At 37.9% G+C, this 20,221-nt stretch overlaps 1 protein-coding gene across 3 annotated transcripts in view; it reads left to right on the top strand.

The window, feature by feature from the left end:
• The first annotated feature begins 280 nt into the window (after positions 1-280).
• LOC128362088 (gamma-aminobutyric acid receptor subunit gamma-3) overlaps positions 281-20,221 on the top strand; it is a 52,404-nt gene continuing 32,463 nt past the window's right edge. For 2 of the 3 annotated variants that reach the window (XM_053322737.1, XM_053322738.1), the window contains exons 1-2: positions 628-721; positions 18,797-18,864. In XM_053322737.1, the coding sequence (XP_053178712.1) occupies positions 628-721; positions 18,797-18,864 (162 nt within the window). Of the gene's footprint in view, positions 334-575; positions 722-18,796; positions 18,865-20,221 lie in introns of those variants that run through there. The other variant, XM_053322736.1, reaches the window with a different exon arrangement.

Here is a 20,221-nt window from a genome sequence, read left to right on the forward strand (position 1 = left end):
AGAGGATGCATTCAGAGTGTGCGCACCTGCGTAAGACCAGCAGTGTCCGCAATCAAGGATCCAACTGCAACCCCTTTATACAGTAGGAGAAGCTGCTCCACCGCCTGCAAAACGGCCGTGAAAGAGGATTTTTGATCTGAACAATGACTAACATTTCTTTTGGATTAAGAACTATGAAGTGCTTTTCACTCGCTTTCTCCTCTGAGCAGCTGTGACCACCGTGTCCAGACACCGATACGCACCGTCCTCTGTTGTCATCCTTCCAAAAAAAAAAAAAAAAATGTCATCCAAATTATTGGCTTATATTTTACTCCTGTCAGTTCTTCATACGTGGTAAGTTTCGCATTTAAAACAGCTCTATAAAGTGATAACATGTGTTGAGGATGTTGCTTGATCAGATAAACGTAATGCTCACTGCGGTAATGTGACCAGCTGTTTGCTGAAGAAAACTTTGAAGTTTCAAGTTCATTATGTTTAGTTGCATGTCTGCAGAAATCTGGCATCCTTTTGCTTTAGAGTCTGTATCAGTACCTCTTCTGTCTTCTACCATCCTGCTTTCATTTTTACCTTTCCAGCTCTCTAACAATCGAGTACGAAGAGGACTATGAGGATGTCACTGTGAACCAAATGCTGGCTCCCAAATCACAGGAGACCGACGCCACGGAAATACTCAACAATTTACTGAAAGAATATGATAAGAAACTGCGGCCGGATATCGGAGGTAATAATAAGTCACTTTTGTGTCAGTCACTGTCATATATCATCAGAGATGGTGAATAAGTCCAGCTGCACACTGTAAAACCATCATATGTAAGTCAGCTGGTTAATGCTCGTGTAGCCTATATGATCATTTATGACTTGAACTGACTTATGACACCAGCAGATTCATTTGCTATTATAATCTAATAAATGAGCAAATAGTGTCTGCCAGACATTTAAATGAACACCTAATCATTAGATGAGTATTAGATAATATGATGCATGTCAAAACCTGCATAACACCCTTTAGGCTTTAAACTGCAATGTAAGAGTTGTTGTAAGTGTTTATAATGCATTCAGATGTCTTATAATAACAGTCATTTGGCACTATGGGTACGGTTCTAATACTTCACAAGGTCAGGCATCACATAAATCTGCTCCCCCATTTTGGAAGTAAGGCTTCCAGGAACATTACTGAGCTCTTTGTCATGTGGTTGTGACAAGCTGTAACCCCTTTGTGACAGCTCATTGTTTTTTTTCAGGTGAAGTGATTTAATATCTATAACATGTTTAACCCTCAGAGGCATACGTCATTTGAGCCAATACTCTTCCATAAGTAGGTAAAATTGAATCTTTAAAAAAAAAAAAAAAAGAATATACAGGATAATTGATTAATACAGAATTAATTAATGACACTATTTAAATAATTATTTGTATTTGATACATGCACACTTTAAAAGAGAAGAGTAAGAAAAAAAATGCATTCCAGACAAACCTGCTCCTGGCTTTTATCATTGCACACTGGTATATCACCTTTTACACAATTTCTTACTTTACAGTCATTTTAACTTGGGCTGATCTGACAGTCCGTTAACCAGACTCTGTTTGCTTCCCTCCTGTTGGATGTGGTTTTTGTCACCTAACACCTCCCCTGTGTCTCAATGGACTAGCTTCCAGTTAGTGGTGTTACAAGCTACTCAGTGAGCTCCTGGAGGAAATGCTGTGGTCATCTGTTGGTACTCTGGGTAGTCTTCTAACACTATTACTGATCTCCCATCCAGCGCTTATAAGACTTTCAGCTGTGTATCTAGCAGCTATGACAACACTGCATGTTAAAAAAATACAAATTAAAGAGTGTGAATGGCACATCTATTGTTTAATATTCACTTCAACATTTAATTGCCATGTCAACACGGTTGAAGGACAGCTCTTAAAAACAAACACAAATCAAGTCGAAAAACAGTTATCACATTTAGACATTCAAGCATACATAATATAATAATTAACAGCACCATGTCATCTTGGGGGCAAAAAAAAAAAAAAAAAAAATCAATTTTAAAGTGCTTGTTGTTTTGTGCAGCAACCTACTGTACCTACTTTTAAAGTGCTTGTTTTGCCAATGCTTGCTGTGCTACTACAATTCCTTGTGCATCAGAGTATCGAACAGCCTCATGGTGTGTGCTGTTCCTGAGGTGAGATGTGCTATACTTAAGACTCTGGAGTCTCTTTCCCTGAGAGGAGGGGTTTGAAGTGGGAACTAGCAGGGTGAGAAGGTCAGCAATCACCTTCTGCACCTTGCGTCTGATATGTGTGGCATACATGGAGGAGACAGAGGGAAGGTCACAGCTAATGATCTTAGACGCTGTGCATGCCACACTTTTCCAACTGTCCCCTCTCAAGGGTGGTTGTATTGCTTTACCACACTGTGACTAAGGACGTGAGGACACTCTCTCTTTAATAGCATTGTAAAAGTGCAGCCTCGCCTCCCCAGTCACACCAAACTTTTTAAGCTGGCCAAGAAAGTCAAGCCTCAGGTGGACCTTATTAATTTTGTGGCTCATATTAACCTCCCACTTCAAACTGTGGCATATAGTGGTACCAAGGAATTTAAAGGTGTCCACCCTCTCCACTATCTGCTCATTGATGACCAATGAAGGGAGAACGTCCTTACCCCTCCAGAAGTCGATGATCATTTCTTTTGTCCTTGCAATATTTAAAACCAGGTTGTTTGCCTTGCTTTGCACCACTTCAGTAGGGCCCCACTTCAGCCCTGTATGCTGATTCATGACTGTTCCTTATCATGCCTGCCACTCTTGTGTCATCTGCAAATGTAATAATCTGCACAGGTCCAGAATGGGACATACAATATTATATAGTATAGTGAGAGAACACCAGGTGAGAGAACACCTTGCTTGTTATGTATCAAGAACTGCGTATGTCTTTATCAATTGACAAACACACCAGTTAACCTTAATTCCCTGACAGAAACTTCACCAGTGAGACTAAACAGAGGTTGACTCAAACCTTTGCTTTTTTTTCTACCCTGTGTGCTCGTTCTTCTTTCTCACACAGTTTAAATGAGTGGGGCGCTGCCTTTGTCCAGCATAGCCTAGCCAGAAGCCCCACCCCGCTGTGATGTGATGGTTTTTGTATCAAACAGCCCCCATTACAATCCGACAGAGAGCTGAGCAGCTTGCTGTTTGCTTGTTTATTCAAAGTTAATTAAACATGTCGCGTGTCCAAATTGCACCAAATTTGACACTGCACGTCCTTGAGTCCCCAGCAATACAGATGTCGAATGTCTAAGTCGATTGGATGAATGTTTATATTCAAAGGATGCACAGACAGAAAGACAAACAGACAGACAAACCAACAGACAGATATCCTTGCTTTCAAAACATTGAAAGCAAGGATACATTCAAAACATGTCTGAAACGTCCTGGAGTAAGTCTCAAACATACATACCAAGATTCAACCACTTAACACAGTTCAATTGTAGAGCTTGAGTCTCTTAGACCTTAGTAATTATCATTATGGGTGTAATACCACCTCTAACCACAATGTGGATTGCAATGGCAGAGTGGTGTTGTCCGTCTTTCTGCTCATTGACCTTATGGGTAGAAGAAGAAGAAGAAGAAGAAGAAGAAGAAGAAGAAGAAGAAGAAGAAGAAGAAAATCAACATTGGTATTTACATATAGTTATCAAGAACAGCTCATCCAAAGAACATACTCAACACTCTACTTCCTTGAGTCCCCAGTAATACACCTGCCAGATATGGAGTAGATCAGGTGAATGGTTCTTGAGATATGAAAAGTACAAACAGACATACAGAGATTTCTTGCTTTGAATAGAGAGATAGTGTAAAGATAGATGGTAGGGGCCTCCAGGTGCTGCAGGATACTGTGTAGACACAGAGCCACAGCAATAGACCTCTACAGACCTGTTAGCCCAATAGACAAACTAAAACATGTCATGCTGTTATATAAATGGTTACAGACCAGTTGCTTTAACACCTTAGATTCAGAGTTTAGGACTTTTGTCCCGATTTTCAGTCCCAGACAACACCGAGACTAATTTTCCAGTATAATCTTGAAAAAAAATCCTGAGTCTGTCAGCTTTAACAGTCCTGTAGTGCGAGATGCTCAATGACAGGATTATTATCTGTCCCGGTCCATCTGGAATTTGTCTGACCAAAGGATTATTTCAAACTGTTTTGATTTTGTGGGACATGCAGTGACGCAACAGCCAACGAATGAGTTGACAACAATAAACAACAATGGCTTGAAAGCCAAAAAGCACTCAGCAGGAGGGAAAGTTGGTAGAGCTGTGGCAGCAGCATGACTGCTCTCTTTGGACAGGATTTTAAAAAGGTTTGAAAAGTCCTACAGTGTACACTCGGCTTTAGATTTCTTTGGTAAATGGATGACAAAAGCTGATTCAAAACCTGCAGGGACTTTGCATAGCCTGAGAGACCAGTTAAAGCTATCTGTGGAAAGACAGGCGCAGTACCTTAAAGTGAATGTGGATACATGGTCTGGTCCTGTTGCCACTAAAGGAGGATTTTGAGTTGTTCATCTGACTGCAAATCAAATCTGCAATAGAATTTATTCAACTTAGCTGAGAGTGGGGGATCCTCATCCTGAGCTGTCAGTTTGTTCTTTTACCCTGTAATCATCTGCACACCCTGCCAGACCCCCCTGCTGTCTTTGACTTGTAGTTTAGCTGTTCTCATGGCCAACTTGAATTCATATGGGTACCTTAGAGAGATCTCTGTCTCTGCTCTTAAAAGCCTGATAGGCAGCTATATACAGTATATATATATATATATATAGATACATACAACAAAGTAAAATAATGAACAGTATGTTACCTATCGCAATCATCAAATTATTAAACTTGCATAGAAAGGGTGTACTGTATCTCTCTAAAATGGAAATATTTTGTCAAAAGAAAACTGAGCGGGGTCAATGTTTTCACCTATGCATCTAGGGCTAATAGGTATAGAGTTTTTATAAAGTTGTGATTTATATAATTACATTTCTAGTTGTTTGTTTCACTTACTTGCTGACCTACAGTAACAAAGGTTAAGATGCGACTCATCAGCATATCCTCATGAATATAAATTACATTTGGAGGTTGTAGCTTTGAGTAGAGGCGAGAGATGTGAAAAGTTGTGTAATACACTGAGATGATTATATATGAGATGACTGGAGAGTGTGTTGTTTGTTGGTCACATTGAACCAGGGTTCCCCATCAGTTCCTTCAACAAGGGTCTGCTTCTGTTTCCAGCCACAATAAGAGCTCAGAGTGGGCTCAGAGCTGAAGGGCAGGTTTTATCCACAGGAGAAACTGAAACATAGCAGCACATATACCAGCAGGTCACAGAGACGTTCAGCTGACACTTACAATTTCAAAAGCCTGTTTTGTTTCAGAGTCACAGTCTTGACAGGATGCACTGCCTCAGGTCACATGATTGTTATATCAGCTTCAATGTGTGACCACCATCTTTCTTATCTCATGTAGCTTGTCTGACCTTTAACATTCATTGTTGTGATTGTCATCATGTCTGTGATGTATTTTGCAATTCTGCACTGTCTATCTCTGATGAGGCTGTATACCAGCTGACAACTGGTAATTGTGCCATAAGGATGTCATAAAATCCCCTTATCCTCCAGTTAATGTCACATTATTTTGATGGCATTCTTGTGTTTTTTGAGAGGTTAGTATACATATAATAACTGAGTCTTTAAAGCTGCTTTAAGCTATTTAAATATTAACAAAGGATCAAATAACTATGTGTGATATGACAAGGTAGTCGCTCATAGGGATGAACCCACAGGGACTTGAAATTAATTTTTCCTCAGCTCTGCAGGGTATTTTACTGTCTTTCAGCTCATTGTTTTGGTTTTACAGGCCTGCAGTGTTTTCCGATGCAGCAGGAAACTGTTTTCACCAAAAAGCAATGATTACTGAATGCTACCTACAGTATGAACAATTTGGAAGGCCCTCTTCAGAGTCAGTTTGTCCTACTGTAGAAACATGGGGGTGCAACATGGCGGGCCCTATGATATAAAGGGATCATTTTAAAGTAACAACAGCACAACTACTCTTATCTTCAGGTATTATTCATCCTTATAATATGAAATTACATTTCTGCCAAGTCCGTTCCACTTGATGTGACTACATTTTACACACTGTAACTTTAAACCTTAAAAACACTAATCATATACAGTATGATGTGCAGATATGATATTGTAGGTCACTGCAGTAGCATTCGCAAGAGTTACTTAGACATTACCTATATTTCACAGCATGATAGTTATGTCAGGGCCAGGTTAACCTGCTAGGTTGTTGGTGTTAGCCACCCTGTTACTATTGCTATAAACACCTGTCCACTGTGTATGTATCTTTTTGCCTTTAAGCCTCCATTAACCTTTACTTTGAACCTCAGACACCAACCAGCTCTTCCATGCTAGAATGCAACTATGTATCAGTTAGTTTGCAGTGATTTGATTAAACACAAAATCATTAAGGGCTGTGTACCAGCACAATATCATTAAAATAATTAAGGTATTATAACTAGATTTTGACATAAGGTCTGCCTACAAGAAATAGCATTAGGATTAGGTTCAAATTTAAGAGCCACCTTAAGGCCCTCATCATTTCAGCTTATTAGTCATGCATATTACCAAAGAAATGTGCAGTTAATCAAATTACCACCCAGGAATTGCCACACACTCAACCTTGAGCCTTTGGGGCCTCTGGGCTCTGGGCTCACTTTAACAGATTTGTAACTTAAGCAGTAAATATTCATGCTTAAAAAGTACTTAGGATGAAAGCAAATTGGCAACTTCATATTAACAATATTTTATCAGAAGTTGTCAGACTAATATAAGTAGTAGGTGCAACTTTCAAAAGCAAGTTAGTACTATTTTAGCCTCTGGATCTTGAGGCAGTGGTTGCCTGTATGCTACATACATCAGTTACTATGGATACCAGTTCAGGAAAGCTCTGGGTTCTTTTTGGCCTGACAGAAAGGCAATGGAGTTATTGGTACAAAGATTGTCAGTGAGGGGCTGCACTCATACACTAAATTGTGAAAAATACCTTTTGATTCTGTCCTGAGAGAGACAATCCCACTTTTATGTCCTAAGTGCCACTTCCTGGATGTCAGTTTCTCCTTTTGTCATTTCGACTAAATAACCCTAGCTTGTCACTCTTCTCACTTTTATAGTATGTCCACTATTTTCTGTTCTTCCACTCACCCTGTGACTGCTTTCATGTACTTTTGTTAACTCCACATAGTGCCCTAACTCTTCTGCTGTCTCTTCCAGCACACACGTGGATAATTGACTATAATTAGTTAAAGATTTTCTGGTGACATCTGCAGTGTACCACCCAAGCATTTATGGTGATAAATCTGGTGGTAGACTCTTCATGCCTGCTGATGCTTTCCATGAGCTAAAATAATAGCTAGGCTATCCTTCAGAGTCACACAGTGCACAAGAAAAATGTGTGTTGCAGTAGCCTATCTGAAATGTAATTTTTGTCAAAATGGTATTAAAGAGATAGTTCAACATTAAGTTAACTATTGTTATTTGCTGAGTGTTTAAATGACTTAAGTGACTAAATTATTATTTCTATAATGTCTTGGAGATCTGTATGCTCTCCCTGCCCGGTAAAAGCTGACTAAATTACCTGGTATGGAAAATTTCACAGAAGCAATGATAAATCGGATGACGGCAATTAGCTTCTTTTTTTTCCAATTCCCCTGACCGCAAACCACAGATAAGTAAATTAGGAACTCATTTGTTGTGATGCTGCCCCTTTGATGGCAGATGGTGCACTAAAGGCAATTTGACCTTGGCCACTTGAGCATTAATGAATGTGACTTTTTAAATGGACCATTTTCATTTTATGGCTTGAATGTAATGTGATGTTAATAGACAGAACATTTACAGATAAAAAACTAAGAAAAGATACCTGCATGACATTTTTCAAAACATCTACATGTGAGATTTTGTCAATCGTCTTTGTCACCTAAATGTACCTGAACATCCCCTTTATCAAAGCATGGACTGTTGGACTGATTGTAGGAATTAACTTCAGATGTCTGACCTTTTGCTGACTTTTACTCTATCATCACTCAAGAACGCTGCTTTCTGAAACTTATTAAAGTTGAAAACTGTAAAAACTGAACAGCAAATAGAAGTTAGGTCCATGAGTACCTGCGCCTTCACCTGACAAACTTTGAAATTATCCCCTTATAATTAAGAGGTGTGTTTTTTATGCATAACACTTAGCAAGCAGTTTAAAACTGACTCCATCACAGCACAATAGACTTTCAAAGAGTAATTGTAAAACAGAACACAGAAATCAGCCTGAAAAGAAGTACAATAGAAGTACTAAAGAAGTGCACAAGAAAAGTGCTGTTTTAAATGGTAAAAATGATTGAGGCTTTTGTTTGGACCGTCATAGTATATAAGTTGATCACAAAAGATGCCGTCAGGATCCGTCAGAATCAGTTCAGCCAATGACAGTGATTGATCGATCAGGCTTACACATGGTATGTTTGGTTCGCTGTAATTAATCAGAGCTGCACGTTGCAGTGTCTGGGGAAAAAGGAGCAAATATTTAGAGTTTTCTTCTTGAAATGTTGAAGCTCAGTCAGTCACAATCAAATGAGGTGTGTGAGGATTGAGAAATAAGTCATGGCACACCCACAAGTTTGATGTGTATTTTACACAAAGCATCAGACTGAAGTTAACATTTATGTTTGTCACTTTGCTGTACCTGTTTTTCCTTGAACAGATCATCCACTGTAAAGCTGGCTGATTGAAAATGTATTATTGTCAAAAAATGTCTGGGCATGTTCCATGTTATAGAATTGACTGTTATAGACTGGTGACAATTTAAATGAAAAACTGGTACAGGTCTGAATGCTTGACCCCTACAGTGAGGTGGCTTTGTTGAATGGTGGGGGGTATTTTGCCTGCATGGTTTGTCCCCTTAGAGGAAAGGGTCATTGCAAATCAATACAAAGCTGTTCTGAGGAAAGATTTCCATCCTAATGGAAGTGGTCCCTTTCAGGATGACAATGCCACCATCCATAGGGTACGAGTGGAGTTGCTTAGTGGTTTAATGAGTATGAAAATGATGTGAATCATGCTATGGGGGCTGATGTGTTAGACAGTGCTGTCCTTCACCATCATCAAAACACCAAATAAGAGAATATCTTTTGGAATAATTGTGTTCATCCCTCCGGTAGTTCCGAGTTCAGAGACAGTAGATTCAATGCCAAGGATCACTGAAACTGTTTGGCAGCACATGGTAGCCCAACACCTTCCTAAGACATTCCATATTTGTATACTTTAGGTTTTTCCTTTTATTTGACCGCCACCTGTATATTCTTTGTCTGTGTGACATAATGAGGCCACATTAGCAGACCTGTGCCCCTGTAAAATAAGATAACTCTGATCAGGAGTAAAACTAGAAAGCACTCAGAGCACAGGCTGCACAATCCTCGGAGTATATTGTAATTCTCATAGAAATTGTTTATTTGCACATGGGTTTGGATAAGCATCAAAATATGGACAGTGATGCTGATTTGAATGACAGACTCATGCAATCACCAGTCACAATAACTAAATGTTGCGTAATTGCATACCGTGTCTCTGACATTGAAAATATATCATATTCTGTAGCTAGCACTGCATGAAAAGTGGGATTTTCGTCCCCTTACATGCCAGTAAATTGCTGCAGAACAACCCAATTTTCGCCAGTTAATGTCAACTGACACGTCGCATCACGCCATGTGTTCAGTGCCGCATATCGATGGTTAATTAAGTAATCATTAGCTGCTTACACAATAACTACTCTGATATGTTATAATTAGCTCTTGCTTGTGAGTGTTAGTTTGCATCTAAAGTTTGAAGTATTAAAATTGTAACAATATACTTTATTGATGATCCCTAAAGATTCAAAACACTGGATGGAAGTTTTTTGACAAATGAATTGTCTTTAAATTAAACACACTACAGTATGTTTGATGGACTTGTCTCGACCTGGGAAACTTGTAAGAGAAACATGTACTGGTAAATAGGGAATTTTAATGAGTTAGAGGCCAAGATGTGAGTGGGCTGATGATTGTAGAAAGATAATTGCATCAACTTCTTCAACTGATGTCTATCAGTGTGGCAAGAACAAAAACTGAAGTCTGATAGGCTGCCACCCACATGCGCTGTAGAAAAAAGTTAACAAAAATCATCAATTTGCTTTTGGTGCTTCGCTGCGTAAATATGCATTATCTCCTCCTCTGTTTGTGAAATGAATAAACAGGATATCAAAGACTCAGCAGTTCTTTGTTGTTTTATGATGCTATCATCTCTGTGGCTTCATCACTCTGTGATCTCTAATATTTACATGAGTTGTACATTCACAGAATAGAAGTGCTTGTGCCCACTGGAAGAACGGCCACAATTTACCACTTGATCAACATGTCAAAGTGCGCCCCTTTCCAATTTAACTCTATATCTGATATTTTATGCTTTTCTAGATGTATGTTCCAGATGTACTGAACACTGGGCTGATGAAAAATGTGCAAAAAAATCCAAAAAAGAATCCATTGTGTTTTCAGAGGTTTTGGTAGAAGATTTTTGTGCCCTATGTCTGGCTACATATATTAAATATCTACAGATGTATTTGTTAGTATCAATTTATTAATTATTTAACTTTATTTCAAATTTCATAGACCAACCACACTGCAATCCAGAGTGCTCAAAATACTTTACATTTACACAAGACACAAAAGACTAGTGTAATTCCTCTCTTTGTAAATATGACAAGTTTACTATATTCTACACTTATCTCCTGACACAGATGAAAAGTTGTAAATACACTTAAGTCCCAACTCCCATATTTAACTCAGACCTGAGTTGCAGTGGTTATTATTCATTAAAAATCCCTCCTTAAACTAGCTTTGGTGTCTCACTACTTACTGGGTGACAGATGATCGGCTGTGGTACAGTCAGCCGGAGGGAGGTGATCTGTTCTGCTTTCTGAATATTTCAGAGCTCTTGGCATTTCTTCTAGTAATGAGCCTGGACAGTCAGAGGAGAAGTCGAATTCCTTACGCCATCAGTCATTATGCTACAGCTCGGAGTATGTAGATGCTAACCAAGAATAGGCTGAGACTCTCCCACATGTAGTTATGTCATTGGGACTTCCTGCTAGCTAATGTGATTAATGAGTAGACAAAAATGTGCAATGTTGGAGACCAGTTATCCCAGCAATGGGGGAAAGACGAGAAACAAATCCCAATTTGAAAAAGCAGACAATGATAAAATGCTGCTTTGGAGGTTTAAACTATTTACTGCGTATGAAATAAAAGTAACATTACGGATATGGTACACTTAATTTGAACACATTAGGGCAGGTGTAGATAAGTATTTCTATTTATCTTTTCATGTTTGAAAAAGATCTTAATTTGTAATGTCATTAGTTCCCAATCAGGAGGTGTTAGGTTGTAGATATATCTGTATCCACACAAGAAGTATGTCAACAGATAAGTACCAAGAAAATGAAGTTCAGATGCGAAAAACATGTTTACAAGGTAATACTTTACTTTAAGTGTTCCTATTTACCAATTATAGGCGGTAGATAAATATAATACATGATGTAGTTGTAATGCATAAGGACATCAATATACAACTATGTTTTACTACTGAATATTGTCTTTTATTATTTCTTTATACATCAGCCTGCACTATTAGGTAGAGGAGTTACAAAAACTAAAAAGTAACAGCTTTTTATAAAGATAAATGTAAGGGATCCTTGAAGTACAGATAAGGAGGAGGTCTTATCTTTTCTGTCCCTCTACTTTACTGTTTTGGGTATGATTGTCATGTTGGTCACAGCAGGCAGCTGTTTTCATTAAACACGCTCTGATAAACTCAGTGTACACTTCCTGCTTAGTGCCAAACAGCTAACAGACGAAGTTAGCAAGTAGCTGGTTAATATAGTGATGCATTTGGCAGCTAATGAGACAGATATTTAGGGGTCGGAAAACAGAGCTGTAATAAGAGTGAACATTAGACTTATGTTTGCCTGTTGGATAGAAACATTTTTTATTGTATTGTGTGAATAAGCAACAAGGAGTTCATCATAGTCATCAAGGTAATGACATGTCAGATGTTGTGTTTCTACTGCCCCCAGGTGACAAAAAACAGTTATTGCAGGTTTATTACTGATTTTTTTTATCATATGTAATGTGAAAGGTCACAGTGTCAAGCCCATAGAGAATGATCAGCCAACTCTTTTTTAGCACATTTGGGCTAATTTTTTTGGTTTTTCATGTGCAACTTATTGTGTATTATTTATGTTTTTCAGTCTAACTGCTCATTATCAGGAACATCAAATACACTGTAATCGCAGACAAAATTAATGGCTAGCTGGTAAACATGGCAAAACATTTATTAAGAGAAACAAAGATAGCTACTTAATCTATAGCTGATATATATTGTTTTTGTATCCAGTATCGGAAAAGCTACAATGATCATATTATGTACTCTTTTACAAAAGAGTGTTGCCACATGTATTTTTTATTTGATATAATGCATAACAGTGGAATGAAGTTTGTTAGAATGAAGATTAGTCTGATTATTTTATGTGATTTTGCTACATTATGATATATGTTATTAAAAAAGATCAGATAAATATTTGTATTAATATTGTGACACCGATTTCAACCATGTCATCCTCTATTTGGTATCCAAAGGGAAAAGTTAATCCTCTTTATTCCAGCATCAGCCAACCCTCACTAATGTGCAGTGTAGGCAACACCTACTCCCTGACGTGTACCTTTTTGTGATAGTTGATGAGGAATTATTGAAAATCAAAGTTGGATTATCCTCATGACTGAGGAGCAGTTCAGGAGAGGATGAAGTAGACAGATCCAAGTCCACTCAGGATAACGTTCAGGGCATCAGAGGTCAAAAGACATGAATCAGTTTGATTAAATTTCAATGAAAGTTTAATCAACACATTAAATATTACAGCCCTTTATAAACAAGAGACTCACCCTTGGTGAGGACACAGACACTGAATCTGCATATAAAGTGCATTTTTTGTTGGGAAACATAACACAAAGTCTTGCAGGTTTCAAACTCCACAACTTATAAATTATAAATGTTGAATATTTTAATGATTTGTTTTGTCTATGCCATCTATGGTATGTATCTCCCTTGTGTTCTTCCTTTTCCTCTTTTTCACTTAAACTAAGTCTCGTTGATTGACAGGTTAACGTGGCCTGACACCGACATACCCAATTTTATTTTCCCAGAAGAAGGCACATATCTATGCTACAGTATGGTCACATGTTATTGTTTTCCATAAATATCACTGTCAGTATGTCAAATCAAGAGCAAAGTCTGCAGTTTGTCCCTGCTCTACACTTGCAACTAATATACATCCATTCATCAGGCAAGGCCAGGCTCCAGTGCAAACCTGGAGAGAGATTAGCTGATGTCTCCATGGATCTGTTCATCATCCTCTGCCCACCCTAATGACAAATAAATCTCACAAGAGGTTATAGCTTCCCTCTCCCCCTCACCAGATGATTTTATAAATGTCTCTAAGTGCTTGTTCACCATTGCAGAGCAGATTATACTCTCTCCTGAGAGAATTCATTCACAGTTATTCTCTTGTCTTCCTGTCGTTATTTAAACTGCGCACCTTCAGAGAAGATAGGTTTATTGTATTAGTACCTGAGGAGATAACATCATTAACAGTACAGTAGTAGATGACCATTCACAATGTTTCAATGATAGATTTACTTATAACTGGTAATAACCCAAGCACAACTGCTAATTAATTTCTAGTTCATGTTATCTATTTTCCTAAATTTAATGAGCTGTCCCTATTTACTGAATGACTAGTCACAGTAACTGCTGCACTGTAGGCAGGTGCAGAATTATAGCCTGCAAAACAATTAGCAACTGTGTAATGAAGAAAGTAATGTTATGCAGCTTCAATTCCAAAGGTGCCAATCTTCAAAGGGTCATAATAACTGAGCTACTTATTGTCTTTTCTCTTTCTGTTACAGCCCACACCAAGGTGACAATAAAAGATCTATTCTATTCTATCTATTCTATTTTTGTTCTAGCACAGACTAACATAAGCAGCGCTACAACCATGTTGGTTCTTTTCTGACCATGAAATGTGCTTTTTGGCTCTTTTTGAATATTTATGGCAAATATAACATCATGAGAGTTTGGGTGAGTTGATGGTATTTTGGTGAATACTGGTTCACTGTGTGGACAGTTGGCCCTGCTGCTGTGCCAATCAAGCTTTCTTTTTAAACATGCTACTAATGCAGTTAACAGTGACACCTTTACTAAGTGACATTCTTGAAAATTGGTCCTTGATTTCAGACACAATCAGATAAAAGCAAGCTTCTCAACATCAAAATGTGCCGACTGAAACGATGACTGTCGCTAGCAGATCTTAGCAGCTAAGCTAGCAAGTTGGCAAGATGACGTTAACTTTGTGAGATGACTGATAATGCTGTCTCTGGCTGACTTGTGTTTAAAATGACAACTCCATAAAAAGCGTCTTAATACATAATGACCCTTAAAGAATGTCCGAGACAAAATAGTCAGCTTCCTCATCATTTGATAATCCATGTAAAAACATGGACAATAGGAGAAGTATCAGTCTTGTATTAAAGGATAGCTAGTTAACCATGTTTGGGTGGCTATTATACAGTTGAACCTTGTGGCCAAAGCATGATGGGTATTCCGTGACTACTTATTTGCTAAGCTATGATTTGACATTCACTTTGTTGTCAAGTTGTATGATAACTGAGTTGGTGTGAATGACTGTTTAAAGTACTGTACTGTACTGACTATATGACTTAAAATCCATTTAATTTGGGATTAATTACAGTGAATGACTGTGTCTTTTCAGGCACTTATGTGTTATTAAGTGCCAAGACGGCTATATAGGAACTTTCAGAGCTTTTCAGAAAAAATCTATATTGTCCATCTCAATTACAATGAGGCTGTCACGAATGCTATTTACAAGTTGAAAACTCATAATTATGGTAACTCAGATATGACATTAAAAGCGATGGTAAATTGATGCCCAAACAGATCTCTTCTTAGTTCATAGTTAATTAGAGCCACTATGTGCAGCATTTGTATGTGATTTCAGCATTGTTAAAATGATAGTATAGTAATAATCTGTCATAGTGTCCGTTTTGATTTGATCACTGAGTGGCACCAAAATCTGAAATTTAAAAATACTACACATAGTGGCTTTAATACTGCCTGCTGCAAGTACAAACTAAATATCTGGGTGCTAGCTATAATACATAATGATGCTGAATACTGTAAAGAGCTTTTATTAAAAAACATTAAACATAAATATCAAGGTTAATGTGATTTACATGGGAATACAATAGTATTCAGTCAGTAAAATGTATAAAATGATTACAATGTGGATGAATGTGTTGCAAATTTAGAATCTACACTATAAAGCACAGATTTTATGAGTCAACCCTGAACATCCACCATTTTTCTACCTGTAAAGCTTTTAGTGAGCCATTTTTTTCCACATGCTACTAAACCTGTAAGGTAATGAATAAACAACACGCCCTCTAATTTATACTCCCCTGACTCTGGACACGCAGTCAGAGTGCCCATACAGTATGAATTAAATAGCTGGGACATTTGCATATGCTGTCATTGACCATGAAGCACAGGACGTCAACCTAGATGTGGATATCCTGCTGACCTTTTCTCTGTAGATTTGATTTACAAGTTGTAGATGTAGCTGCTCCTGCTGTCATCTTTGTATAACTGTATAGATGTATATGATTTTAAATTGGGTTCTCATCTAAAAAGACAGTAGATAATTCAAAGGTAATGTGTGCATGAAGATGAAAAATGCTCCTTGTATTTCATGAAAGTCCTTTTGTACCCATCCCCTAGATTAACATACTGTTCCTTGCACCTCATGATTGTGCCACTACCTGCTGGATGTAAATTACTAACCCAAATTAGCTGAATATGGGCCTAAATTATAGGAGAGCGGGTTACACAACAGTGTACCTTCTCTAATATGCTTTTGTAACTTTTTAAATCTGAATTCAGTTAAAGCCTTTTCAGTGCTTGTGGTATTATTATTGGAAACAATGTAATGAACCAGTTAAGAAAACAATCTCTCTAGTGGGATCACAACAAATCAAAGATGTTCTTGTAGTCTTTGTCTGTCTGGAAAATGAGATTGTAATTATTTGACGAAGCATGGAGGCACCATTAAAATGTCCTACCTTTATTTCTTCAGTTAAGTTACTAAAATGCAATTTAAGAAACAAGATGAAATAATGACAAAGGTTCTTCAGACCAAATCATTTTATTGTGTGAAACCCTGATAATGTAAGACTCTGCTATACAGATACTACTCCAGGGAAGTGACCTGCTGAAACATTTTGAGATTCCTGTGGACATTATTGATCTCTATTAATTAAAGCATCCATCAAGTTACACCACCAGTCTTTCTGCATATGGATAAACTCTGTTTGGAAGAGAGTGGGAAAAAGAAGAGCTCAGGGCCAACCAGCAGGGTTGATTGTCTCCAATTACTTCCTTGTCTTAGTGGCTACTGCTGCTGCAGGAGCTGACATTATTACCTGACAGCTTACACACAATGAGCTGTTAACTTACTCGTAGGAGTATGTTTGAAGTGTTTGCAGCCCCGTCCCATCTGTGGTTATATGGCATGAAATGGGTGCTGATTAAATTGCGATGCACAGAAATGTTCAAATGACTACAAATGAGTTATCATAAAAGGTCTTAGAATGATTTTCAAAATATTACATTCAGATCTTTAACACTGTTTTTTGTCTTATTTTATTTTTAGTAGCTCATACAGTAGAGCCATGCAATTTGCTCACCAGGTGTTGTGTAGTTATGAATATTGTGTTTTCGAAAAGCTGCCTCAGCAGGGACTCTCCAGAAATGTTCTCTAGTGTGCCATCTGTTAGCACGTGAACTGAACGCTGGAATAGAGAGTGGCAGGTGGAGAAATTCTCGCTGTGGATTTAATTGGCCAAGACACGAAGGCTCTAAAGACAGGTAATGCAAAATGATGGAGGAGCTCTTTGCTATGCAAATGTAAATGCTCATGGCAGCAGTACGTCACAGCTGTCACTTAGCCAGTTTAAATGTTCAAGTTTTAAGTGACACTTTTACACTGAGCATGAAATCCTTGAGAGCAGCAGAAGTTGGGAAAGCCAGGGGTATTCCACCATGAGAAAAGATCCCTGAACTGGAAAGAGGAAGTAGATTGTGGACAATAGTGGGGGGTTATTTATTTTTAAATTTTGATGTATATGTGCCGTGAGGAGTGTGATGGTGTATGACAATATGGTGCTGCAGGCAGTGGGATATTGGTAGGCAGTGTGGCAGACTTCTCTCTTTATCTTGCCAGCACCTTCTTAGTGGAGATGGGGGTTTTTTTACTAAGTGTTGATTTATGTGTAACTAGACTACAATACCTTTAAACTAAATATCTAACACCATTACCTTGCTAAGCCTTCAACCTTTATCACAGACAGGTCATCATATTTGACTCATTTAATTTTTTTTGTCCCCTACTACCTGAAGATTTTCTCTTTCTTTCTTATGTCATTAAACTAAAGCTGAACTTATCAATAATTTCATGCAATGAAAAAATGACTACATATAATGTGAAAGAACCCAGAGAAGATTATTATGACTGCAGTTCCTCATTGGTGCCATTGTTTTGGTTTTACCTCATGCAACTTTATTGTTTTGGTTCACTCTCACTGCTCTTATCAACCAGAGAAAAAGTGAAGAGAAAGTTTGTTTCAATTCACAACACAGTGCTCATTGTTCATAACACATATTTTGTTATCATAGTTTGACTACAGTGACACTAGAAACTTATTTATTCATTCCTTTTTAGTTATAAAACAAGATAATGTTGACATCAAGATGATAACTTGAAGCCTGATGGATGATCTCAATAATGTGGGTGAAATAACTGTGATTCAATTTCTTGATATCAGTAGTTTATAAAGAGTAGTGCACAGACAAACCACTACAGCTCATACATTTCAGTCTGTTAGCTATGTGCCAACTGTACTGATTTGCTTTGTGTCAAACATGTGTTGATAACTGTTATGACTCACACTGAAGGCCTTGGCCTTTGTAATATGTGGAATTATCTTCCATCTTCAGGTTATCAAGAAAACATTGGCATTAGGGGACAGGACATAGACCACCGCAGTGTTTCATCTTGGTCCAATCAGAGATAGAAATACTGCTGGATTATCAGTTAATTGCATTCATCTGGCATCCCAGGTGTAAATCTGTTCATGATTAGTTGCTTGAAAGAAACCAGCAGGGATAAGTAGGATTGAGAGCAAGCTGACTACTCTGATGCTTCTCTGATAATCTTCATGGAGCTGTCATGTGACATTAAGATGTAATAGTATGTTGCATTATGATGCCATCTATGTCCTGTACTGCTTTCAAGAGAACACTAATAGAGGTGTTTTATGAAAGCAGTTTATTTAATAAAGGCTAATGTGTGATCACTGATCATTATTAACAGCCACAACCCCTCCAAGACTGCTTCATTCATTCAGCTATTTGCTCTTCAAAGCATTCTGAATAATAACGTCTCATTGGTCCACCTTCACTTTGGATCTCTTTGATTTACAAAAGCAGTAGCTGTGGTGCTTAAATACATTCTTAATCAATAATTATTGTAATGTTTTTTTCCCTACAGTTAAACCAACTGTCATAGATGTCGACATATTTGTGAACAGCATTGGACCAGTATCATCAATAAACATGGTAAGTCCTTATACAGTACTTGTCCTCCACATTTTGTTTGGTTGTTGAGTACACACACTCTTTTCAGGTGTCTGTTTCTGTGACATTTTCATGTCTGAGATCGAACAATGTGTTTTTTTCTTCCCTGTAAAACGAACATGGTGGGAAGGTGGGTGAAAAATTGCACCCAGCCGAGACTGTTTTTACCATTTACTTTTGGTAAAAACTGAGTAATGTGGTCTGAATGATCACCCAAGGAGCAGGTTTACAAAATGTCAATGAATTACATAAAAATGCTGAATGTGAATAAACACCTGAATGGACAAACTCCAGTAGACAGTATAGGTTAAGATGAAAAACACAAGTTTAATGGGATTACAGCAAGAGTACAAGTAATAGAATAATCTTAGTAGAATATTTTATCCACAACATTGATGGGGCGGCTGTGTAGAGGAGGCGGAGCGGTCATCCACCAATTAAAGGAATCCCAGCTTCTCCAGTCCACATGTGGATGTGTCCTTGGGCAAGATACTTAACCCCAAATTGTTCCTGTTGGTGTGTGAATTTGTATGAATGGTTAGTTTCCTCCTGATGAACAGGTTGGCACCGTGTATGGTAGCCCCTGTCATCAGTGTATGAATGGGTGAATGAGACATGTCGTGTAAAAGCCCTTTGTGTGTGGTCATAATGACTAGAAAAGAGCTATACAAGTACAGTCCATTTACCATTTGATGCATCTGCCCTGATTGCTTCCATATACACATTCATATTTCATCTTAAAATTAAAGTACAATTTTAAAGCTAGGAATGAATGGTTTATTACATTCATTATTACAAATGGTAACCTTGATAAAGTTACTTCTGAAGGATTTGAAGTCACATTTAAATGTTTAAAAGGCAATAGTCCATATAATGTCCATATTTGTCAAGCAGAATGATATAGGACAATAAACTGCTGTAAACATCAATAAAACCCTGCCTCAATCTGAAACCAGAAAAGACTGAAATAAATTCTTAACTGTCACCAGAGTGAGATAGCAGATTTAGTAGAACTGACTGCGAGTGGCAGCTTTAATTGGCCAAAAATGCACCCAAACTATCTTCATGCTGTTAGATTTTAGGGTATCTGAATTTGCAGGATTAAATGGAAGAAGGTGAAGAGAAGCTTTGACTTACTGGCTGAAAAAATGGAATAGGATAAGTCCAAGTGAAAGAGAGAGAGATCAGAGGGGATGAGGGAGTCTAGGACAGACATCGGTCAGGAGGAAAAGAGCAGAGATTGGTAAGAGATGGGTGAGAGGCAGGAGATTTTAGGATACTTAGAAGTGAGTGCATTCTCATATATGACATGAGAAACAGCAAAACAAGCATGTGTGTT

Source organism: Scomber japonicus, chromosome 7 (genome assembly GCF_027409825.1).
Source record: "Scomber japonicus isolate fScoJap1 chromosome 7, fScoJap1.pri, whole genome shotgun sequence".
NCBI classification, from domain to species: Eukaryota; Metazoa; Chordata; class Actinopteri; order Scombriformes; family Scombridae; genus Scomber; species Scomber japonicus.